General features: G+C 36.6%; 2 protein-coding genes across 6 annotated transcripts; one reads left to right on the plus strand and one right to left on the minus strand.

Annotated features, from left to right (window-relative positions):
• Window positions 1-323: 323 nt before the first annotated feature.
• LOC131435330 (RNA polymerase II-associated protein 3-like) lies at window positions 324-4,335 on the plus strand. Of its 5 annotated transcripts, XM_058603093.1 has the most exons (7): window positions 324-448; window positions 766-905; window positions 1,471-2,430; window positions 2,494-2,943; window positions 3,662-3,817; window positions 3,875-4,067; window positions 4,128-4,335. In XM_058603093.1, exons 2-7 carry the CDS (start codon window positions 777-779, stop codon window positions 4,217-4,219), a joined length of 1,980 nt encoding a protein of 659 aa, XP_058459076.1. In that variant the 5' UTR covers window positions 324-448; window positions 766-776; the 3' UTR covers window positions 4,220-4,335. The 5 variants fall into 5 exon arrangements, with proteins under 5 accessions (XP_058459076.1, XP_058459075.1, XP_058459077.1 ...); XM_058603092.1 differs by lacking the exon at window positions 324-448 and having other exon boundaries at window positions 666-905; XM_058603094.1 differs by lacking the exons at window positions 324-448; window positions 766-905 and adding an exon at window positions 915-1,321 and having other exon boundaries at window positions 1,381-2,430.
• LOC131435332 (N-acetylgalactosamine kinase) lies at window positions 4,288-26,208 on the minus strand. Its single transcript, XM_058603097.1, has 7 exons — window positions 25,662-26,208; window positions 13,300-13,467; window positions 13,036-13,237; window positions 12,708-12,973; window positions 12,395-12,651; window positions 12,147-12,339; window positions 4,288-12,087 (listed from the first exon to the last, which is right to left on the minus strand). The coding sequence occupies exons 1-7, from the start codon at window positions 25,793-25,795 to the stop codon at window positions 11,892-11,894; spliced, it is 1,416 nt and encodes a 471-aa protein (XP_058459080.1). The 5' UTR covers window positions 25,796-26,208; the 3' UTR covers window positions 4,288-11,891.
• Window positions 26,209-26,517: the final 309 nt, after the last annotated feature.

Genomic DNA, 26,517 nt, shown 5'->3' on the forward strand with positions numbered 1-26,517 from the left:
GTTCAAGGAAGTCATGGCGTTATGAAACTTTATTGTCAGACTGAAAAGTTGTATGACCTGACTTGACGCTGCGTATTGGGCGTTTGAATTCCATGTTTGAATTTCAAGTCATCATTTTCAAACGAAAAAAGTATATGGATTTACAATTCAATTGCGGTTAATAACAAAAACAATTAAATTTCGTCGTTGAATGTTCCTGTCAGTGCGGCAAGGACTTACGATATAAAGGAATGCTCCTTGCATCTGCCATTCTATAACAATAATCTAACGGAATCACAACTTTAAACATCATTTTATTTCCGAAATTTCCTTTCATTAGTGAATACAGATAAATACAGATTTTTTGTTTGACAAAGTTTAGAGTGATTTGCCCCTTGGTTTTGAAGCAAAATTTCCATTTTTATGGTTTGACTGATTTTATTAGGAATAATTATGACATTTTAATAAGGTAGACTGTTATAAAAATCATAAATTGTGTTTTTAGGAATGCATATGGCATTGAAATGAAATTCATAAGCCATACTTATGAAGTTCATATGTGAGCTTACTGAATGAATGTCGTCAATGAAATCAACATTTTTCTGGTTCATAAGTCACAACTTATGGAATTATAAAGTTTTTTTTTTCGGTGCACGTTCCCACCTTCTTCTGAAGCCAATTATATTGATGCTGTTGTTAGTCAACATTTTCTGGATTTTATTTCAATGCTGTTTCAGAAGAATCTCAGAAGTAGGGTTTTTTAAATCAAATTTGCTAATTTTTCAGGGGAAGATATAATGTCGAAAGCGGTCGAAGCTCAGTTGGAAGTAAAGGTCAAATGTGAACAAATGCAAGAAGCTCTGAAAGGACTGCATGAATGGGCAAACGAAATGAAACAAAAAGATAATTTGTGTCAGTCAAACCAGGTTAGATTATGTTGCTAGAATGATCGATGTAGTTTGTTTTTTTTTAATTTACCCTTTTAACTAATGTTATTTGTGATCGCTATAATTTATTGGCAAAATACCTACTACCCGTGCTTTTAACTTGATATATACTGATTTATGAAAGTGAGATCGACAATTTATCCATGGTGTGGTCGGGCTGATGAGACAAAATATTCACCCCGATTCTGTATTTCGTTCGAATCGGATTGTTTCGATCCAATACAAAATTTTGCATTCTGTAGCTCGACCGAGTTCGAGTTTTCCATACAAAAGCATCATTCGATCGAATTGCAAAAGGCAAATTTTTACATTCGTTCGGGTGATGGTTCAATGCTCCGTTTGTATTATTATTGATATAATGATCCAAGCTGTATCGCAGGATAAATGAAGCAAATGTAAATGATTTTTTATTTATGACCTCACTGTTAGAAATTTAAACATAATTTTTATATAGTACATCTTACAGATCGAAAATACACTTGAAAAAACAAGTATAGGTACCTCGACATTGAATAAATCCGATTTGTTTGAACGATATTTACAGAATGAACTTGTACCGACAGTACGGAGCCATGTACATGAAATGACCAAATTTTCCGAAAAAATGTTCAACATAGAGAAGGACAAGAATGTTAGTGTTTCAAAATTCGATGAATGTCTGAAGGAGGCAGAGCGATACAATGATAAAGGAAACGAGTTTTGTAAGCGAGCTAAGGCAGGGGAATATAAGGATAACAATGATCTCACAGCAATTGATATGTACACAACATCAATTCAATTGAACAGTAAAAATCCTACTTCTTATGTAAATCGTGCTCTCTGTTATTTCAACCTTGAGCGATATGAAGAGTGTATTGCAGATTGCAAGAGAGCACTTACGTTAGATAAAACTAATATTGAAGCATTATACCGTCGAATGCAGGCGTACGAGTACTTAGGTCAGAACCGACTAGCAATTTTAGATTGCCAAGAAATATTGAAAGTTTCTAAAGATTCAAAAGAATTATCCAAAGTCAATCATGATATGGAAAGAATCACTAAAAGAATACGCCATGAAGCTGACACATTCAAACAACAAGGAAATGATCACCTGAAAAACAAGAACTACGAAAAAGCTATTGAATATTTCTCAGAAGCTATTAATCTGTTTGGAAGTGATGAAGTTTACCATTATAACCGTAGCATGTGTTACTTCCACTTGAAGAGCTATGATAAATGCTTAGAAGACTGTAATAAAGCAATTGAGACAAATGAAAACTATTTTCGCCCTTATTATCAACGAATGCGAGTACGAGAAATTCGTGGGGAATACCTCGCAGCTATAAATGATTGCAAAAAATTTCTTGATTTGGTTCAAGATGAAAAGCAACGTTCGACGGCTTATAAAGACTTACAACGTTTGTTGAAAATACAATCCGAACCTGCTCTGTGTGACTGGAACGTATTAAGGAAAGACGCCTCTCTAATTAACTTCACCCAGAAACCGCCACACCTACGTTCAAAGGTATTTAGTGTTCATGTGGCTATTTATGTCTAATATAATGGTTTATGTTGTGTTCTTTCACAGAAACCACTAAAGCGCATTTCGATTTCTGAAGAGCACTCGATTGCAAATTCCAAATCAAATCCTCCCAACTATATTGTAGCATCCGACTACGAACCCATACCGGATGCTGTAATCGACAAAATGTTCAACAATAATACAGGAGAGCGTGTCGAGGAACCGATGGAGGATACCAACTTAGAAAATCTATTTCCATCGTCATCGAAATCTAACAGATTAAAAAGACTTTTTTCGCCGGCCACCACCCCAACAACCCCACCAAAAGATCTGTTCCCAAGTTTTGCATCAGTTCCTAACGTGGTTCCCATTGGCGGTTGTGAACATTCACAATCCTCGGAGGCAGCGTCAAAAGAGCCAATAAATTCTCAAACAGTAAAAGTGGTAACAGATAGCAACATGGAAGAAAATATGCACCATACGAAACGTGAAAAGGATATTATCAATCAAGGAAATGTAAGTTTATATGAATTATGTGTGGTATTTTTATTCGTAAAAGGGTTTTATTTAATTAACTTCATACGGATTGAATTATAAGCAATCTAGTTAAACACATCAATGCACATAACATTGATATAGTTTACTAATTAATCTAGTATTACTGGGCTTACGACTAAATAAGAAATTCGGTTCATGTTTTAATTTAAGTTCCACTGTCATATTTTTACATTCTTACTAAGTGTAACAATCGTTACAATACACGTGTTTGATACATATTTTGACTGTCATTCATAATAATCATCGGTGTATCAAATGTCTATCAAACTGTGGTCCAATGATCCAAAGTATTAGACCAACGAAGGACCACCGTTGAACGTTGTTTTCCTAAGAGGGCAGTACACTGACACCAGCATGCTGGCAGCCAGCAGAAGTGTAAACGGGGCATAACCCAACACTTTTGTTCACGAACGAAAAGATACTCGCATACCGGTCTCATCTTAGCATGCTATGCATCTTTCGCACGTGGCAAAATTTTCAATTTGTGTGAAATTTTTAATTGTTCGATTCAATTAAATTTGTGATATCATATCAGGTCTTGACCAATTCAATTGTATTGTGGGGACTGCCAGCAGTAAATATTGGTACAGTGTACATTTTTTATTTTCAAAAATGTAACTTTTAATGAGTGAGATTTTTAAAATAATGTCAAAACTTCTACGTTTTCTTTTAACAGTGCCAACCCGAGGCTGAAATACGTCCTGATAAAGTTCGAACTACCATCAAATATGAGAATGATAATCCCTACCCAGTCATGCCACACTCATCGGTGCACTTTTATAATATTTGGATCAATCTAAGAACTGAAAATGAAAAATACAAATATTTGAAGGTATGTGCAGACTAATTTTTGGGAGTTTGTTATTAATAAATGTTTCATTTCTGACAGAGACTTGAAAATGCTCCCTTGCATAAGCTGCTAGGAGCGGAATTATCTCCCGAAATGCTTACTGAAATTTTATCAGTGCTGGAACGGTACAGTAAGGAAGAAAACTATTCTCCATTGCGAATCCTCACGAGTATTCTGAAGCACTCTGGTATCGGACTACTTATGACAATGATAACCGACAAGGACAGACGTTGTAAGTAACAAATCAAACCAAAGTAACATTCTCGCATTAATATATAACTAATTTTAACAGGTCTTATCAAGCTCTTGCAATTAATGGATACAATAGAAGTCGACACCGATGCCGTGCGAGATGTAAAAAAGTGTTTAACACTTGAAGTTTAGTCTGCGTAATTACATAAATCAGTTGTTTTCGCTTCATTAATTTGTGCAAAAAATGGCATTAAATCGTTTCAGTATGTAATATTTGAAAAATGCAATAAATTAGTTTTATGAACATTTGACTATGGCTGCGTGCCTAGCCAATCATTATGAATAGAGAATATGAGAATGTTCCGGTTAGGAGCTCGTGGTAGAAACTATCGGAGGCGAGGTGCTTGTTGCGTCGTTTGAAAGAGCAGTTGATTGAAACCACTTCTGATTGGTGTGTCGAACAGGTATGGGTGCTGATGCTTAAATAAAATCGTTGCAAGAAATTTCTCCTACTCATGCGGTACCCATAGACGAATTCTGTCATAAGCAAAATCGAATGCTAGATCCTTGCTTCTTCAGCAGAGCAGATGTTGGCCCTTAGGATAGTACTTCATCATTCCCTCTGGTCAAATCTGTTCGTCATTAGCCACGGTTACATACTGTGTTCGACTCGAATCGTTTGCAGAACGTCTGCAGCAAAACCGTCATTATGAACAAAAGTTCTAATAGAGCCACAGAAAATGTAATTGACGATGTACGGTCATTTCGCCGACGGTCATTAGGCATACGGCCAATTTGCATAAAGATCATTTGACATATACATTTGGCATATATACCATTTGGCATAAAGGTCATGTGGCATAAAGATATTCAGACGAATCACAATTATTAACTCAACTGTTTCACGGAAATTCCTATAAATAGACATAAATAATTGCGCAGCCACATAAACGAAGCTAAGAAGGTTGGGTGGCACTAAGCCACCGAAGCGACACCGACTGAGTCAGCCGTCGCTTGTCTGGTATATCCAAAGCTAGGGACTATTCCTGAACCCCGCATTTTTTATTTTCTTTTTTTATGTAACAACGAAGACAAGGTAACCAGTCGCAGGTAACGCAGTCCGAGTAGTCCAATCACTAATCGAAAACGACTGTCTCTAGCAAGGAAACCTGTTATCCATGTGTTTTCGGTATGACGGAAGCGGCGACCGCATGCAAAAAGCCTTGTTATTACATTCCTGTAGTGGAATTTGAACTTCTGTTTCAACAGATTTCGCAGCCGATTCAAAGTGTACAGAACCATTGCATGGCTGGTGCTACGATTCTACTGACACTACGAATCCTTCCAGGTCGGGGCTCGAACATACGACAACTGGTTTGTAAGACCAGTGCCTTATGCTACGAACCGCCAACCCGGACAATGCGACCCCATGGAAGCAAACCATTAATCCACCGGTTCGTCCGATCTACCCCCGTATGCCAAATGACCTTTATGATATTTTTTATTATCTTTTATTATTATTTTTATTATCGACTTTTGATATTTTCACCCAAATAGCACCTGTAACGTGTTCATAAAAACGTGCTTAATCCACCTAGCAGTGTTTGACCTTTTTTATCAATAAATTCAATTTGACCTGTTTTTAGAGAACGATTGAGCTGTGAAAAACGATTAAATACTAGAACCGGAATTCGAAAATCGATGTAGCCGAAGTCAGTTAAATTCACCTGAGGAGATGTATAGTTTACATTTGATTTAAAAAGTTTGAAAATCAATGTAGACATCCTTGAGAAATCGTAGTGCGAAATAATTTTTTGGATACATTCCGAATCGAAAACTGAATACCTCTAAAACTGAAATAAGTTTATTTGGTTATCGACTATCCAATTTTGCAAACCCGATGAACCTGATTAATTTATGTGGAATGGACATTTTTAACTAAAAAGTAAGAAATTTTATAGGATCTTAAAACCTTTCATTTGAATCTTAGGTGGTTTTTAGATTTCATTCGAATCTTTGATCAGTTCAGCCATCTGCGAGAAAAATAAGTTACATTATTTAAATTTCGTTTCACATATCCTGTAGTTCCGGAACCAGTAGTCGGATCTAAGCGTAATTCAGGATCCTTGTTTGGGAGCATACGACTTTTCATATGAATCTTAGTTTGTAGAAAACGGTTGAGTCATCTCCGAGAAAATGGAGTGAAATTATTTGTCATACAAGCATTTGCTGACCTCGACGAACTGATTCGAATGGTATATGGGTGTTATGTTCTTCCAGTATTCACTGCTGTAAGTAGTTTAAATCAATATAGTTATGTAATTGCTTTCAACTCGAAAATGCGGCTATCATCTTGTTTACGTATTCGAACGATTATGTTGTCAAAAACGAACCTTTCTAAAATCGGTCCGAGGCAAAATGTTATGAAGATGGATGCTGTACATAACCTTTTTGATACTTAGAAACAATTGTATGTAACAGTATAAAAATCGTGTTTCACGTTGCTCCCAAACATTGCTTTGTCATACAGTGCTAAAAACTCTTACTACTGGAAAAAGGCGAAAAGTCGCTCACACGAAAAAATCTATATCTCCGTTAAAAATGGATAATAATCTATGGTTTGTTGGGTAGCTATCACCGGAATCTAATTCTGAAAACATATTCTGTTTTCAAGGTCAATTGTGACAGATATGGTCAAAAAAACTGGAAATTTCGACATAAAATTTCGTATAACTCAAACAGTAAATATCCGATCTCATAACCATTCAATAGTGTTCAGGGTGACGGGGAAACCTTTCATTTACGACAAGTTTGACCAAAATCGGTCGCGCCATCTATGAGAAAAGCTAGAAAACATATTTTTATTTTTTTGCACATTTTACCCCATAACTTCGGAACCGGAAGTCAGATCAAAATGAAATTCAGGAATTAGTATCGGACCTAAAGAGCTTTTATTTGAATTTAATTTTTTGGAAATCGGTTCAGCCATCTCCGAAAAAAGTTGGTGCACTTACTTTCACATTTTTTTTTGCACATAATTCCGAAACCGGGAGTCAAATCCAAATAATATTCAGGAATTCTGTATGGGACCACAAAACCTTTCATTTGAATCTAAGTTTGTAAAAATCGGTTCAGCCATCTTCGAGAAAAGTTAGTGCAAAAAAACGTTACATACACACATACGCACATACACATACATACAGATATACACACACAGACATTATGCGTACTCGACGAACTGAGTCGAATGGTATATGACACTCGGCCCTCCGGGTCTCGGTTCACAGTGATTGCATAACCTATATATATGAAAGGTAAAAAATAAAATTAAAAGATGCTACATAATGGTCGCATGACAGACTTGACGAATTAAGTCGTATCATGCTGGTGACAATGAAATAAAAATAATGTTACGAATTTACATCTCATCATGTTAACTTACAATAAGTTCCGACGTAACTTTCCAACTGGTCACCGTAACAAAATGTGACAACGAAAAGTTACAAACTACAATAGAATGTTAAGTAATGATTTCATAACGGTTACCACACTCGTTGTGATTCAACAAAGAAATACAAATACAGTGTCGGTTGAAAGCTTCCGTACATTTTTCCGAATAACGATATTAAATCAATAAGTAGAATAAATATAAAAATGCGAAACAAACTTGTTTCGTTTTGGAAGGTACATTCTCTCTACCGAAGAGAATATTTGTACACTTTGTCACGGTAGTGTATGCAAGGAAAAACTCATGTAGATGGCTACCATTATGACCAGTGAATGAAATATTCATGAAATTTCAAGAAATGCATTTTTATTCATAGCGTTTGATCAAATATTTTGAATTTGCTATATGAACAACTACTATTAATCACAAAAAATCTATCTAAACACATTTCGAATAAATTGACGGAAAAAAAGTATATTACTTTTAATGTCGGACAACATATTTAAGGCGCGCACGTTTTCAATAAGCACAATGCTCAACATCACCACAAATATCTAGAAGCACGTAGATTTTAAGTAGATATAGTGAGTTTAAACAATATTGAATTCTATATTTTCGTTTTGATCATCGAATGCCAATCTTTGGTCATAAATGTTGAATGGCAAAAACATCAACAAATTGTGCATTGAAACAAACATTATGTTTCATTGTGACTGAGAACTTATTTGGCAACTCTCGGTAAGTAGCACAAATTCCACCTCTTACACTTTTCATTTGATCTTCGAACTTGATCAATGGCCAAACAGTAGCTTTCAAACAAGCCTAAGCTTATTAAAATTGGTTCAGTCATCACTGAGAAAATTGTGCGGTAAAAAAATAACACGTTTCGTCGGTTATGTCACTTATATCATCATATCTCCGGAACCAAAAGTCACAGCCATTTGATTTTCGGACTTGATCAATGGTCTAACAATAGCTTTCAAATAGATCTAGGCTTGTTAAAATCGGTTCAGCCATCTCAGAGAAACTTGCGCTGCAAAAAAAAAACAACACGTTTTGTCAGTTACATCACTCGTGCCATCATATCTCCGGAACCCAAAATTAATGCTAGGTGCACATACCCATTTTCAAATTAATGTTACGTTTCGGTTTTGAATTATCAGTGCGTTGCAGTTTATGTTAATGAGTCGTTATTCCGGAATTACAGGGTGAAGCTTATTCAAATATTTATACTGTCACTAAAAGTGGAGAAATAAAAAACGTAAAATATTTTCTAAACTTGCATCAAAACTATTCCAATCGGTAATCATTGTCAGTAGACGGCCAAACAAATTAATTTCGGTTTTCCTTGTTCCTGGTATTCGATTAACGATCGGAGATTGTAGCCATAGACTTAAAAAAGGATTCCGGTTTCGGAAGGACCTGCAATAGTGGAACTACGTTTCCTCGAAAAAGGCATAACTGACCTGAGTACTGTTTCACTCTGTAGGTTATACTAGTTTATGGACAAACCTTTTTATTTTTCTAGAATCAAAGAAAATTGAAAAATACCACACATTCATATACAGGGTCCGCCATCTAACATTTTTTTTAACTATCGGTTATTTCGACATTGGTAACCTTAATGTCACTTCTGATTTGACAGAAACTCAGTTTTATCCTTCCGCTGAACGAAAATGGTTGTGTATATACTTGAGGAACGCGTGAAAATAGTGCAGTTTTACTTTGAAAATCAAGGCACATTTTCATCTCGACGGGTATGTTAATAAGTAAAACTGTCGCATCTGAGGGACGGAAAACCCGCACGTTATCATGGAGAAGCTGATGAATCCTCAGAGAGTGACGGTTTGGTGCGGATTTTGGTATGGCGGCATCATTGGGCTATTTTACTTCGAAAATGAGGCAGGAGCCGCTGCCACGGTCATGATTAGCGATTGGTTCTCCCCGTTACTTGAAGAGGAAGACTTGGACACCATTTGGATCCAACAAGACGGCGCTCCGTGTCACACAGCCAACGCTAGACTATTATCTTTGGGGGCTGTCAAAGATACGTGTTATGTGGACAAGCCAGAGACAATTCAAGCCTTGAATTCAAGCCTGCATACAATCGAAAATGTACTAATAAACTGGACCGACCGTACTGCAAGGCCAGCCTAGGCAGCAATTTGAATGAAATTATATTCCACACTTAACCGGAAGGATTGTACTTTAATATGAAAAAATAAATTTTGAAATCGGATGAACCGTTTGTGTTTTATTGCATGTTTAAAAAAAAGTTACATGACGGACCCTGTATGATAATATGGGAGATATGAGATAGGCATCATTACACCACCAAGTGGATTAAAACAGGTTTATCCAAAGAAATCATTCAAATCCATGTAAACTGCATCGCAAATCAAGTAAATTATTAATGGAAACCCTTAATTCATTGTGACATGTTTTGCCTTTCTGCTAAAAACGGTGATAGAATTGCTGGAAAATCCTACTTTTGATCGGAGCTCCGGCGATCCCTAGTGTTATATACCAATACACACAAGCTTACAATACATACAAACTTACAGTACATACAAGCTTAGGTTAATTTGGAAGCTGCAATTGGGTCTTTCACCAAGTTAGAAGATAAAATTGTTATCACTTCTGGTTCCGGAGGTATAGTGGTAAAAGTGACGAAAACGACAAAACCTAATTTTCTCGAAGATGGCTGAATTGATTTGAACATGTTTAGATTCGTTTGCAAGCTACTGTTAAACTCTTGATCAATTTCGAAGTTCAAATGGCTATCACCTCTGCTTCCGGGGATATAATGTGACGTAACAGAAGAAAACGCACTTTTATATTTTCTGCACGAACTTTTCGGAGAAAAGTGACGTGACCGAATAACACATTTTTCATCAGCTAGATTTTCTCGAAGATGAGTCAACGAATTTTAATAAACTTGGCTTATTTAAAAGCTGCAATGTGGTCATTGATCAAGAACCTGAGTCGTGATGGCTGACTCGATTTTGAAAGACTTATAGATTCGTTTCAATGCTACTATCCAGTAAATCCAAACTTCGGACGCATCGTGCAAGAAAGCTTTTGATTGCGTTTCGAGCTTACATAGTGTATCGGTAGAACAAATAAGTGAAGAAATACCAAAGCAGAGAGCGGATGTCTGATACTCAGGGGATGGGATATATCGGGGTTGGATTTCCAACTCCGAACATAGGGCCAGAGTTTTTCTGGCCCCAAGAGTCGAATGACCTTAAGGTTAAAGTCTCTATGATCGAAACAAAAGAATGTATTTCCACACCCTATCCGGGAGACGTCGACTCGAAAATTCCTTGTTAGATGTTCCTTCGCTCTGTTCTTATAGCGATACATAATGTAAACATAAATTTTTTTAGGTCGATTTTTAGCACTACGATCAGCCCCATATCGTGCTCAATCGGTCTGATAATCGGACCGATGATCGGACTTATGTGGGTCGACAAATTTCACTGGGTATTAGGTTATTTGATCCCAATGATCCCAATACTACACAGTTCGAAAAAATCTTGTAATTTTACATCTTATAAGATGCACATAAATGGAGTGTCGTATTTCACACAAATTTTTATTCAAGAACATGTAAAATTTTGTGATTTGAAAATTACATGACTTGAATACGAACGAAATAAAGAACAAAAGATCTTTAGCAGTAGCGCGACTTGAACCGAGAAACATTAGATCACAAGTACATCGGTTACTCGACTGAACCACAGAGCTCATGCATTGAATAATTGATACATATAAATCCATACAGCGGCACTTGGTAGCCGAGTGCAAATTACATTCGGAGCGTGTAAAATTCTGTGCGAGTGGAATATTGCGTCATTTGAAAAATTAAGTAGTTGTGAATTGTATCGTTTGTAGAATTCTGGCACCTGTAATATTCATAATTTTTTTCTGTGAAATGACCGATTATGTATTATTATAAAATTGTTTAATGTGAAAATTTATATGGTAAGAGAATGGCACTATCACACTTCTAGGTGGATCTGAAACAGTTTTTGTTAGTAGATTTACAAGATTGAGCGGGCATGATGGAAAATTAGAAATTGGAAGTAGATTAATGCATGAACCGTTCGAATCGTGATCGATAAAATCATACATATGAATGTTCACAATCATGCCATTCACGACAAAAATTACAATTGTTCTCTAATTTTTGTGTATGCTGAAGAGTAAGATTGTTTCTAGTTTTGACTTAAATAGAAAGCCTCTTGTGTTTCAATGAATAAACTATAACTTTTTACTATGCGTTTTGTACGATCTATGAATATTATTATTATTATTATTGATTATTGCTAATAAATTGTTTCACTGCCTGAGTCCATTGTACTGAGAAAGTAATGGCATTGGTAACTAGAATAAGTCGATTTGGAACAGTTCTCATCCAATTACGCTTCTAGCTGTATCAAAAATATAAATTTCGGCGCCTCGTTGTGGACTCGTTGCAAAGACTAGTTCGTCCAAGTTTTTGCCGCTTACTTGTGAATGACTGGCATAGTAAGACTGCTTAAGCATATTTATGTACTGAATACTTTCTTCAGTCCCATCGCATAGCGCCACAATACAACCTCCCCAACTGAAAATGAACTTTAAGATTATTGAAATGCGGCTCATGGCAATTTTCATTATGCTTACCCTGCTCCAGTAAGGCGTGCACCAACTCCAACAGAATCCGAGAGCTCAACTAACTTGTCCAAATTCGGATGAGAACATTCATACAATGTTTTAAGACTTTCATGCGATTGTCTCATGAGCTGTTTCATCAAGTTGATGGATCCTTCAGCTTGCTGCGTGGCCACTTCAATGAACGTCTTGACACGCAAGGATTCTATGAAAATATAAATAGGATTATATGTTCCAACTTTTTTATGGAGCCTTGGTACCTTGAAAAACGTGTAATGCTCTTTGTCTTAGTTTGAAAAATTGAACATCACGAGTGTTGGCTGTAAGTAAGTTTTCGACGAAATCGTCGAGCTTAGTTTCAAAAATTTCCAATAGTTCTTGTCTACTATATACCAATTGTGGCAAATTGTTTTTCACTAGTATTTCCATTTCCTCCAAAGTGAAATTTAGTGCTGCTTGTAAATCGGCAAACCTCCAGGAGTCTCGCCAGTTTAATTTCATCTTTTTGGCTAAAAGGCTGAATTTATACATATTTCTTATCTGTTCGTAATATTTCGCTTAGTAATATCATACCGACATGCCAATCTACATTCCACAACACGTTCGTTGAAGTCGGACGTTGCAGCTTTGTTTGCTTGTGTCAAACTGTTGGCAATAACGAAAATGGCATTTTTCGGAAGAATCACCGATGTGGCTCTTAGCGGATTCCATTCGATGAATTGAGCACATCCTTGCTTCGCTAAGTATGCGATTGCTTGATCCATACCTCCACCTTGAGTACCAATATATTGCTCGCAATCAGCCGAAATCGTTGCTAAGGTTTGTTTTTCAAGAGGTAGCTACAATTGAATTTGGTTTCTACATAGAACAGATTTATATTTGTAAACTAATGAATAGTTACACTGTATAAGTATGCTGTACCAAGCACAGATGCGCTTACAATGGCACTTGAGCTTGATAGACCCGAGGCAGCAGGGATATTTCCCGACAAAACGACCATCATTCCTTTGGTATTGGCAGGTTTCGCGTATTCTAGGATACCTTTGATTCCACAAAGAAAATATTTGTACCATTCTGGACCACCAGATTGTACTGCCTCAATGCTATAATTGAAGTTCATGAAATGCTAACTATTTTTGTTATACAAAATTGGATTGTAGTTTACCAGAATGTATTTACATTACACTTGAATGATTTGTACTTGGTATCAATGTTCTTTACGTGAATTAGATTATCATCAGATGAGGCTACCGCCAGAAGGATAGTTTGTTCAACTGCCACCGGTAGCACCGGATAACCGCAATAGTCAACATGTTCGCCAATGATGTTAACTCTGAAAATTAAATGTTAAATTGGATTATATGATAACATTTAAATGGATTATAATTATATAATCTTAAATTCCAGTTAACCGAAAGTTCACGCAACTCAAATGTATGTGCATGTCGGAATTTTCCTTGCGAGCGGTTTGAATTAAGTTCTGAGGTCTCATAGAATTAACACGCGTTTTGTTTTTTTTTAAGTTCGAAAAAGTGTCCGAATTTAACTTGCTATCCACTTGATCGATACATCTTGCTCGCAGTATTCTACACCAACGTATTCAACGAATTGTGATAAAATCTGATACAATATCTTCACTTCGGCTCTAAGAAGCAACACCGCAGAGAAAATAGTACGAAACTTGTTCAGTACTGCTGCTATAGCGACGTGAAAACTCGAAGTGAATGTACCTATTTTCATCTTACCCTTGAAGTCAATCTATTAAACAGAGACAGTAGATCTCACTCTAACTAATGGTTTTCGTAGGTAAGATGACTACCGCAGCTGAGGTGATCACTGGAGCCGTTACCCTATTGCCATTCGTAGTTTATACCCTGTCTTCTAGTTCTGCTTTCCATGAGCATTCCGCTATAAATGGTTTGCAGCACTTTTCGCTCGAAGATACTAAGGGAGCTGCCAGATTCCACACGTCACGCGAAGAAGTATCAAGACATGCGTACGAGCTTACGAGCTAGTTCCATTTGATCAGAGCAAACTTGTCAGAGTGAATACGATGCGCTAACAGTGCTTCGCATTGAATCGCTTACTTATCTCCGCGCTCACTCTGACTCTTAAGTGATGTATTTATTTCGATCGTTATTCTGAGTCCAAAATATTCACGATATTTTGATTTTTTTCCGGTAATATCTTTGTCGGCAGAAGATATCGTATCTTGCTTTTGTTGTCACGCATATTTCAGAACCGAAGGAGCATAACCAGTGTTGGCATTATCATTCTCAAAATATCAAAAATCAGTTATTATCGCCGATAATAATTGTTGGTGATTATCACTTACAAAATCATCGCCGAACATCATGAAGAAAATCATTTGATATTCTGAGAATGATATTAGAAAACGATTATCACTTAATATCGGTGTGCGAAATTTTCAAAACATCAAATATCACCGCTGAGTATGGGGGAAATCATCACCCGTTCAATCTCACTTTAGCGATGTTTCGTAAACTCACACATGATTATCATTCAAAAGCATTATCACGATTATCACCCATGCGCGATTTTCACTACCACATGGTGATATTCCGTGAGGTGAGTGTGGTATTGAAAATCAATTTCAACCAAATCTTAACATGCAGTATGATTATTTTTGGAACGGGTGGTGTCGAAAATCATTGTCTGAAGTTATTTGAAATTGATGATAGTGAATTTCGGTTCGTAAAATTTTATCAAAACCCATGCAATATGGGTATTTTTGGAACGGGTATGATGAGTAGGTGTTGAATATTGATGTCTGGAGTCATTTTGAAATCCAACATGGCGGCTCTCGGTTCATGAAAATTCAACTAAACCCATGCAATATGGGTATTTTTGGAACGGGTATGATGAGTAGATGTTGAATATTGATGTCTGGAGTCATTTTGAAATCCAAGATGGCGGCTTTCGGTTCATGAAAATTCATCTAAACCCATGCAATATGGGTATTTTTGGAACGGGTATGATGAGTAGATGTTGAATATTGATGTCTGGAGTCATTTTGAAATCCAAGATGGCGGCTTTCGGTTCATGAAAATTCATCTAAACCCATGCAATATGGGTATTTTTGGAACGGGTATGATGAGTAGGTGTTGAATATTGATGTCTGGAGTCATTTTGAAATCCAACATGGCGGCTCTCGGTTCATGAAAATTCAACTAAACCCATGCAATATGGGTATTTTTGGAACGGGTATGATGAGTAGGTGTTGAATATTGATGTCTGGAGTCATTTTGAAATCCAACATGGCGGCTCTCGGTTCATGAAAATTCAACTAAACCCATGCAATATGGGTGTTTTTAGAACGGGTATGATGAGTAGGTGTTGAATATTGATGTCTGGAGTCATTTTGAAATCCAACATGGCGGCTCTCGGTTCATGAAAATTCAACTAAACCCATGCAATATGGGTATTTTTGGAACGGGTATGATGAGTAGATGTTGAATATTGATGTCTGGAGTCATTTTGAAATCCAAGATGGCGGCTTTCGGTTCATGAAAATTCATCTAAACCCATGCAATATGGGTATTTTTGGAACGGGTATGATGAGTAGATGTTGAATATTGATGTCTGGAGTCATTTTGAAATCCAACATGGCGGCTCTCGGTTCATGAAAATTCAACTAAACCCATGCAATATGGGTATTTTTGGAACGGGTATGATGAGTAGATGTTGAATATTGATGTCTGGAGTCATTTTGAAATCCAAGATGGCGGCTTTCGGTTCATGAAAATTCATCTAAACCCATGCAATATGGGTATTTTTGGAACGGGTATGATGAGTAGATGTTGAATATTGATGTCTGGAGTCATTTTGAAATCCAAGATGGCGGCTTTCGGTTCATGAAAATTCATCTAAACCCATGCAATATGGGTATTTTTGGAACGGGTATGATGAGTAGGTGTTGAATATTGATGTCTGGAGTCATTTTGAAATCCAACATGGCGGCTCTCGGTTCAAGAAAATTCAACTAAACCCATGCAATATGGGTATTTTTGGAACGGGTATGATGAGTAGATGTTGAATATTGATGTCTGGAGTCATTTTGAAATCCAACATGGCGGCTCTCGGTTCATGAAAATTCAACTAAACCCATGCAATATGGGTATTTTTGGAACGGGTATGATGAGTAGATGTTGAATATTGATGTCTGGAGTCATTTTGAAATCCAAGATGGCGGCTCTCGGTTCATGAAAATTCAACTAAACCCATGCAATATGGGTATTTTTGGAACGGGTATGATGAGTAGGTGTTGAATATTGATGTCTGGAGTCATTTTGAAATCCAACATGGTGGCTCTCGGTCCATGAAAATTCAACTAAACCCATGCAATATGGGTATTTTTGGAACGGATATGATGAGTAGATGTTGAATATTGGTATCTGAAGTCATTTTGAAATAGAAGATGGCGGCTCTTGGTTCATGAAAATTCATCTGAAACCATGCAATATGGGTATTTTTGGAACGGGTATGATGAGTAGATGTTGAATATTGATGTCTGGAGTCATTTTGAAATCCAAGATGGCGGCTTTCGGTTCATGAAAATTCATCTAAACCCATGCAATATGGGTATTTTTGGAACGGGTATGATGAGTAGATGTTGAATATTGATGTCTGGAGTCATTTTGAAATCCAACATGGCGGCTCTCGGTTCATGAAAATTCAACTAAACCCATGCAATATGGGTATTTTTGGAACGGGTATGATGAGTAGATGTTGAATATTGATGTCTGGAGTCATTTTGAAATCCAAGATGGCGGCTCTCGGTTCATGAAAATTCAACTAAACCCATGCAATATGGGTATTTTTGGAACGGGTATGATGAGTAGGTGTTGAATATTGATGTCTGGAGTCATTTTGAAATCCAACATGGTGGCTCTCGGTCCATGAAAATTCAACTAAACCCATGCAATATGGGTATTTTTGGAACGGATATGATGAGTAGATGTTGAATATTGGTATCTGAAGTCATTTTGAAATAGAAGATGGCGGCTCTTGGTTCATGAAAATTCATCTGAAACCATGCAATATGGGTATTTTTGGAACGGGTATGATGAGTAGATGTTGAATATTGATGTCTGGAGTCATTTTGAAATCCAAGATGGCGGCTTTCGGTTCATGAAAATTCATCTAAACCCATGCAATATGGGTATTTTTGGAACGGGTATGATGAGTAGATGTTGAATATTGATGTCTGGAGTCATTTTGAAATCCAACATGGCGGCTCTCGGTTCATGAAAATTCATCTAAACCCATGCAATATGGGTATTTTTGGAACGGGTATGATGAGTAGGTGTTGAATATTGATGTCTGGAGTCATTTTGAAATCCAACATGGCGGCTCTCGGTTCATGAAAATTCAACTAAACCCATGCAATATGGGTATTTTTGGAACGGGTATGATGAGTAGATGTTGAATATTGATGTCTGGAGTCATTTTGAAATCCAACATGGCGGCTCTCGGTTCATGAAAATTCAACTAAACCCATGCAATATGGGTATTTTTGGAACGGGTATGATGAGTAGATGTTGAATATTGATGTCTGGAGTCATTTTGAAATCCAAGATGGCGGCTCTCGGTTCATGAAAATTCAACTAAACCCATGCAATATGGGTATTTTTGGAACGGGTATGATGAGTAGGTGTTGAATATTGATGTCTGGAGTCATTTTGAAATCCAACATGGTGGCTCTCGGTCCATGAAAATTCAACTAAACCCATGCAATATGGGTATTTTTGGAACGGATATGATGAGTAGATGTTGAATATTGGTATCTGAAGTCATTTTGAAATAGAAGATGGCGGCTCTTGGTTCATGAAAATTCATCTGAAACCATGCAATATGGGTATTTTTGGAACGGGTATGATGAGTAGATGTTGAATATTGGTGTCTGAAGTGATTTTGAAATCCAACATGGTGGTTCTCGGTTCATGAAAATTCAACTAAACCCATGCAATATGGGTATTTTTGGAACGGATATGATGAGTAGATGTTGAATATTGGTGTCTGAAGTCATTTTGAAATAGAAGATGGCGGCTCTTGGTTCATGAAAATTCATCTGAAACCATGCAATATGGGTATTTTTGGAACGGGTATGATGAGTAGATGTTGAATATTGGTGTCTGAAGTGATTTTGAAATCCAACATGGTGGTTCTCGGTTCATGAAAATTCAACTAAACCCATGCAATATGGGTATTTTTGGAACGGGTATGATGAGTAGGTGTCGATTATCGATGTCTGGAGTCATTTTGATATCCAAAATGTGAACTTCTAGTTTATGAAAATTTTTCGAAAAATTTGAACTTAGTTTGTGTAGAACGCTCGTCGCGTGCGATTGTATTTCTTTGTTGCTCTGCGTTGTTTCGCTGTGTTTCGGTCGGATTTTTCTGCAGGTTCCAGTGTTGCATTCAATATTTTTGTTGTTAAAAACGGAGAAATGATGAATTTGAAAGAGGAAAGAAACTACAACTGATGCCAGAAGGGTGGACAGTGCATGGAAGTTCTTTTTTGGTGTTGGTATTTTATTCTCGTGAATGCAATCTATCACCGTGTTTTACCCACCAAAACTGAAGTGAAAACCACGGAGTTTTAACTTTTTCGGGAGTTGAGTGTCATCTAGCGGCAAGTAACACTCATCAATTAACCATTTACTATATATTAAATGGCATTAAGTGTGAATTGAAAATATTAAACGTCACCGTGATTGGTAGTATCTGCTACACAACCTTGTAATTTTGTCGCTATAATCTGCAACTCTAAATTCTAATTTCATAAGCTTGTAGGTCTACTAGAAGACAACTGTGCAGGCTATTGCGCATTAACGTCGATTTTGCAGTAATGTTTCCGACATTACTTACCGTTTGTTTATAGAGGTAATTTTTTTCAAATTTCGGATAAAAACGGACAATTTTCTTTGAAAAATTAGTGCAACACTTCGAGACGGTATTGTAGATTTGAATTCATTGTGCGAAAGCAGACATTTATTTAAGAATCACTATCAAAAATTTATCATCGACAGTTCTGCAAATATTGCACTTGAACCAATACTACTGTTCTAAAGCTTGGGAAAAGTAAGGAACTCGTTTGTTGAGCATTCTGGTAGTCGAATTGTTGACATCAAATTGGTTGCTGTCAACCAAATGATTGGCGATTGAAAACTAACACAATCCAATTATACATATTTTCGAAGATTTGCTATGTTTAATCTATCACTTCAAACAATTTTCTTACTTTCGTAGTATATTTTTATTGCTGATCTTGGATTTCAAAATGACTCCAGACATCAATATTCAACATCTACTCATCATACCCGTTCCAAAAATACCCATATTGCATGGGTTTAGATGAATTTTCATGAACCGAAAGCCGCCATCTTGGATTTCAAAATCACTTCAGACACCAATATTCAACATCTACTCATCGTACCCGTTCCAAAAATACCCATATTGCATGGTTTCAGATGAATTTTTATGATCCGAGAGCCGCCATCTTGGATTTCAAAATGACTCCAGACATCGATATTTAACATCTACTCATCATACCCGTTCCAAAAATACCCATATTGCATGGGTTTAGATGAATTTTCATGAACCGAAAGTCGCCATCTTGGATTTCAAAATGACTCCAGACATCAATATTCAACATCTACTCATCATACCCGTTCCAAAAATACCCATATTGCATGGGTTTAGTTGAATTTTCATGAACCGAGAGCCACCATGTTGGATTTCAAAATGACTCCAGACACCCATATTCAACATCTACTCATCATACCCGTTCCAAAAATACCCATATTGCATGGGTTTAGATGAATTTTCATGAACCGAAAGCCGCCATCTTGGATTTCAAAATGACTCCAGACATCAATATTCAACATCTACTCATCATACCCGTTCCAAAAATACCCATATTGCATGGGTTTAGATGAATTTTCATGAACCGAAAGCCGCCATCTTGGATTTCAAAATGACTCCAGACATCAATATTCAACATCTACTCATCATACCCGTTCCAAAAATACCCATATTGCATGGGTTTAGTTGAATTTTCATGAACCGAGAGCCACCATGTTGGATTTCAAAATGACTCCAGACACCCATATTCAACATCTACTCATCATACCCGTTCCAAAAATACCCATATTGCATGGGTTTAGTTGAATTTTCATGAACCGAGAGCCACCATGTTGGATTTCAAAAGACTCCAGACACCCATATTCAACATCTACTCATCGTACCCGTTCCAAAAATACCCATATTGCATGGTTTCAGATGAATTTTCATGAACCGAAAGCCGCCATCTTGGATTTCAAAATCACTTCAGACACCAATATTCAACATCTACTCATCGTACCCGTTCCAAAAATACCCATATTGCATGGTTTCAGATGAATTTTCATGAACCGAAAGCCGCCATCTTGGATTTCAAAATCACTTCAGACACCAATATTCAACATCTACTCATCATACCCGTTCCAAAAATACCCATATTGCATGGGTTTAGATGAATTTTCATGAACCGAAAGCCGCCATCTTGGATTTCAAAATGACTCCAGACATCAATATTCAACATCTACTCATCATACCCGTTCCAAAAATACCCATATTGCATGGGTTTAGTTGAATTTTCATGAACCGAGAGCCACCATGTTGGATTTCAAAATGACTCCAGACACCCATATTCAACATCTACTCATCGTACCCGTTCCAAAAATACCCATATTGCATGGTTTCAGATGAATTTTCATGAACCGAAAGCCGCCATCTTGGATTTCAAAATCACTTCAGACACCAATATTCAACATCTACTCATCGTACCCGTTCCAAAAATACCCATATTGTATGGTTTCAGATGAATTTTCATGAACCGAAAGCCGCCATCTTGGATTTCAAAATCACTTCAGACACCAATATTCAACATCTACTCATCGTACCCGTTCCAAAAATACCCATATTGCATGGTTTCAGATGAATTTTCATGATCCGAGAGCCGCCATCTTGGATTTCAAAATGACTCCAGACATCGATATTTAACATCTACTCATCATACCCGTTTCAAAAATATCCATATTGCCATGGGTTTAGATGAATTTTTACGAACCGAATTTCACTATCAACAATTTCAAATTACTTCAGACATCGAGATTCGACACCACCCATTCCAAAAATAATCATACTGCATGATAAGATTTGGTTGAAATTGATTTTCAAAACTTCACTCACCTCATTGAATATCACCATGTGATAGTGAAAATCTTTGCATGGCTGATAATTGTGAGAATGATTTTCAATGATGATAATTTATAATCATGTGTGAGTTTACGAAACATCACTATGGTGATATTGGACGGGTTGTGATATTTTCCATACTCACTTCGAGTGATCACAATTATCATTGATATTGTAGATAGTGATAATCGCTGTCGAAAATCGCGCATGATTTTCTGCAGCGGTGAGATTTGATTATTTGATATTTTCGCAACACTGAGCATAACAATTAACGGGATGATATGACCTTTTATTCGAGTTTAAGTTAAGAGTTTACTTTCGGTGCTTTCTGAAACAAAAACACGAAAAAATAATTAAATAGTTTAAAAAACTACTAACACGATATGCAAACTAGAAAAAAATCCGAACTCAGACACTCAGTTCCAGTTTCAGTAACAAGAATTTAGTTCAGTATTGAATCAATAGCAGGACGTTCACAGAGCCAGTTTCCTCTCAAGGAAGATCGATTGCGTTATTTTGCTGCTGGTCGTTTGCATTGGGGTAAAATACAACGAAAAGGGGAACATTATGACAAATCAGTCCTAATGGCTCCAAATGTTATCTAAAGAAAAATACAGATCTTTGCAAATCGGACATACAAATTAAATACAAAAGTTTAGTGCAAATCTAGAATAATTTTCGCAGTGCGAATAAAGCCCGCATTTGACTGTTTCGCGTTCGAGAAAAATACTCCGAACAGTGTTTAATATCGTCAAATTGTGGAATTGACTCTTCTGAATGCCAGAAATGAATCCTTTTTTATTAGAAAGAACTATACAAATTATTTCGTAATATTCAATTATATATCAGGAAGCGGATGCGTACCAATTTTATTCATATTCACGTCATCCAGTTATGTCTCTGACATTACCCATCCGCCTTTTCTGATTGTTGGTTGGTCAGAACGTATAGATGAGTAATTCAAAATGTCTTTGCAAACGAATACAATCCAATGTTTTATAATTGTACTTTATTGTTTCAGGAGAGTATTTATTCCACAATCAATGCAGTATGCAGTTTTAGAATCACTATACGCGAATCATTCGGGAATCGTCAAAATGATGCAATTTGCAAGGCGCTCTGGGTTGATATGAATAAATAGAGGAGAGTGTTCGGTTACCGGCACCCTTTTCTTTTAAGCATATAACTTCTGACTAAGTGCCCATTATACTGACATATATACATCAATGGAAAGCTAAAGTCCCTAGCTAACAACTGAATAAGAAACTAAGTTGATTCAATCGATTGAAAAAACTTTATTATCAATTTAGTAAAGTGATAAATTTAGGCCATTTCAAAAAAGGTGTTCGGTTACCGGCACCCTAAGAAATTTCGCTAAAAATGGAATAATATAAGTAAAGATTGCAATTATTCAAACAGAAAACGGAATTTATTCTTTGACTTCGCCTTGGCCAATGATTTTGATGGTGTTGATTAGGCCGATCTTCCACCGGTTTCGCGGGATTGAATACGTTGCTGCAGTCGAATTTATTGGCTTCTTATCCACTAAGTAACGTTTAATGGTATTAATCAGTGCATTAAAGTTAATTTTCCTTGCCTTGGACGATGTGTTTAAAGTCGCCATGGCTAACAGAACCAGAGAACCAAAGTTTTTACTTATATGACGGATGTACTGAAGCCGTCAAGTTGTCCATGTATTGCATATCACCAGAGATGCCAGGTAATACATTAAAGGTGCACTAGAATGGCTGTTGTACCTGAACCAAAAATCAGTTCCTCTTGAGTTCTTATTACGAGGCCTTCAAATAGAGTTCGAGCAGATTTCTTTTTCAAGCAAAAAATCAATATTGATTGTTGATAGTTATTCAGATACGAACGCAGATTTACAAAAAATTATTGTCATTGTTGCAATGTTTGCAAACCAGTTTAGAACCACTAAAAACTTTTTGTTTACTTATAGGCAGAAAATAATAAATTACTTTTCCACTTGCTGCCTACACAAATCGTTCGAGGTTAATTTCTTGTGAACTCAACTGATTGTGCAGTGTTTTGGAAGGCGCTCATAATTCCGGTCAGCCGGAAAACATTTTACCTTTTTTCGTGGAATAAAATCATAGCCACAGGTTGGAATTTTCTTCACTCGTTTTTGTAAATTTGTGTTGTTTTTTGAAATCCGAAAATCCAGAAACAAACAAACAAAAAATTACCGAACAATCAGTTAGATCCACTTGGTTTACAGTTTACGGTAGTTGTTTGACAGTTCAGCAATTACCGAACGATCGGTAATCAATTTAATTACCGAACTGATTACCGAACGTTCAGCTGTTGAAAATTCGGTAAAAAATTAACGAATACTGCGAAATTTTCTTAGTGTGTGGGTTACGACATTTTTAGTAGTAAACGGCGATCCTCCTTTCAACACCGCATATTGCATTTCCTTTCTAGAGAAACAAGGCATTAAAGTCTGGAAAAGTCTTCTTTATCATCCATCCATTAACGGTCCGGCCGAAAGATCGGTTAGAACAGTGAAAATTGCACAAGACATTCTTGCTAAAACTAAATGTTAGGGGTTTGCTCGGGTTGGCGGTTCAATGCATATGATATTGGTCTTGCAAGCCAGTTGTCCCTACATGGAAGGAGTTATTCTTGATTCTAAGCTGATTTGATCTGCTCACATTGACTTCAGGATTAGGAGAGCTTGCATAGCTTTCGGCTAATGCAGACGAGCTTTTGGAAAGTCATGGGGACTCGGACCCAGATACATTCATTGGAACCAGGTATGATGGGTCCTAAAGCGATGATCGGAGCATTTACGAAAACTTCTACTACTGCTCTAGAGGCCCTACTGTACATTGAATGAAGGGGCGGATGAGTTTGCTAGAACCGGTGGAACTAATGATTTCGTTGAGCAACTGTCAACTGGTTGGATCAAGCACAAGATTCGTTCGTGGGTTGCATCCAAACATGCTAGCTGATGAAGCTTGCAAACTTGCGCTTAGAGAAAATAATTGTTTACCAGATTTAAATTTGTGTCTAAATTTCTACTGCAATTTACCAAACATCATTGCAGTATTTTGGTCAGAGCTCTGACAGGTCATTGATAGCTCAACCAAAGATAAATAATAAAGACATGTATGTGCTTACAAATATATTTAAAAAAATCTGGTTCGTTCCCGGACTTTCTAAAATGACCGCACTCACCGCTTGGTGGAGCGCGAGATTAATTGCATTGTTATCATTTCGATCAAAGTGTGCCATAAAATTTCAATGTATACAAATGAGCTAACGAATCGAAAGGGTTCTCACGATTTGACATTTGCATTATGAATGTGATGATGGGAACTCAGCAGTGCAACCAATTTATCACCATTGGTGCCAGTTTCACGGAGGACCGTAGACGTGCGCCAAAAAAAGATCGTGACTGTCATGTCTGGAAATTCGTTTGTGGCTCAACTATCACTAGGATACTATTAATAGTGCTGAGTGTTATTCGTGTGATTTGTATAAATGCGATTGCGGTACGGTAAGATTACAGTACAGGTACTGCTAAAATGCTAAAATTAATAATAATAACAAACTATTTCTTATATCGTTTTCGCAAAAATGTATTCGATAAAATTCCACTTTTGTATGGTAACGTAACGTCAGAGCTTATTTGGTAAATTGTAAAATCGGGACTGATTATAAAGGAAATAGTTAATAAGATTGTCCGACATCATGTCTACTATACAGAGAGATTTTATTTAGTTCTGAAACTGTAAATTCTAATTCAGTGTAAATTTCTGATTATCTATGACCATAGCATGTTATTTTCAAAGCAAAGGTGAACTGATGACGATAGAAAATCAGAATAATCTCAACGAGTTTTATTCTGAAGTCAACATATGGTTTGCTAGTTAAAACGGTAGGTACTCAATTTTTTACTTAACTACAAAAAAAATCAATTGACATTCTCGCTTTCGAGGCCGTTAGTTGATACCTGTCACCAGTCGTATTGTCTTTTCAGTCTATAACCATTGCATTGTAGGAAAACACCTCCACTAAATCATCAGCATTTGTATTTACAAAAGGAACTTTGTTTCATGCAGCTAAGTGACAAAAATATATTACGTTTACTGTGAACACAATTTTAGGCTTTTTTCGATACTGGACGTAACACCTTAAGGCTCAAGGTTTAATCTGCAGCACTTATTGTGTTTTTGCTTAACATTCATTGTGATGTTCAGTGTAGAACATTTTTCTTCGGTGTACCAAAAAACAGATTACCTTCCGCTGCAACGTACAATGAAGTCTGGATTACGGTTGAACGCGTTCACGAAGTATTCTTTTAGCCGAGACACACGATCACAATTTGTGGGTGCATCTAGTATACGCACATAGATGTCACTGGAACTGCTCATCTTGACGTGGAATTCGAGTATGAAAGAGAAATGAAAACGTAAACAATCTGGCCACGAAGGAATTCTCTCAGCAATTTGCAGCCTTGTTTTAACTACACAGCTTTTTCTTCTTATCAAAATACTGCACTGCCGGCAAACACAAATGATACTGAATTGACTTTAATTGGTGCGTCTTTCACGAAGTCGAATAAATGCTATTTTTTCACTAATACGTTCTAGACTAAGATTATAAAACAGCACTGCTAACAGCTCGTCTGCGAGATATGTCCTCAATGGCCTAATGTTCCATCAACTGATTCCATTGGCTATTGAATGTGGTCTGGTAGCGTAAGAAAAGATGAGTAAAGTTCCAGTTAAACGGAGAATGTAGGAGAGTAACTTTATCGCGGGGAAGCGTTTAGAATGTTGAACAATACGAGGAAATATAAATCATGATAATAACTACTATCACCAATTTGTATAAGTATTTGAATGTTATGATTCATTTTTACGATACTCAAGATATATTATTTCACAAGAACAATTTTCCTGACCTTTTATATTAAAATATTGTTGCTTGAAGCTGTGAAACAGATAGCTATTTTTTTTACAAAAACTGATTATTTAAATTTGTACATACTTTTAAATTTCTTGCCAATGTTTATGTTCTCAGTTGGTTGTATAGAACATAAGAAATAATCATAATCAAATTGTCTCTTTTATGTCTGGTGTTTTAGAAATGC

The sequence above is a fragment of the Malaya genurostris genome, chromosome 3 (assembly GCF_030247185.1).
Source record: "Malaya genurostris strain Urasoe2022 chromosome 3, Malgen_1.1, whole genome shotgun sequence".
NCBI classification, from domain to species: Eukaryota; Metazoa; Arthropoda; class Insecta; order Diptera; family Culicidae; genus Malaya; species Malaya genurostris.

Bases quoted from the DNA above. Each gene is read 5' to 3' on its own strand.
- LOC131435330 (XM_058603093.1), top strand. From the start codon at position 777: ATGTCGAAAGCGGTCGAAGCTCAGTTGGAAGTAAAGGTCAAATGTGAA. The intron at 2,431-2,493 runs GTATTTAGTGTT...GTTCTTTCACAG, and splicing joins CGCCACACCTACGTTCAAAG to AAACCACTAAAGCGCATTTC. The intron at 3,818-3,874 runs GTATGTGCAGAC...CATTTCTGACAG, and splicing joins AAAAATACAAATATTTGAAG to AGACTTGAAAATGCTCCCTT.
- LOC131435332 (XM_058603097.1), bottom strand. From the start codon at position 25,795: ATGAGCAGTTCCAGTGACATCTATGTGCGTATACTAGATGCACCCACA. The intron at 12,974-13,035 runs GTAACTATTCAT...ATTCAATTGTAG, and splicing joins GTACAGCATACTTATACAGT to CTACCTCTTGAAAAACAAAC. The intron at 12,088-12,146 runs GTAAGCATAATG...GTTCATTTTCAG, and splicing joins GCACGCCTTACTGGAGCAGG to TTGGGGAGGTTGTATTGTGG.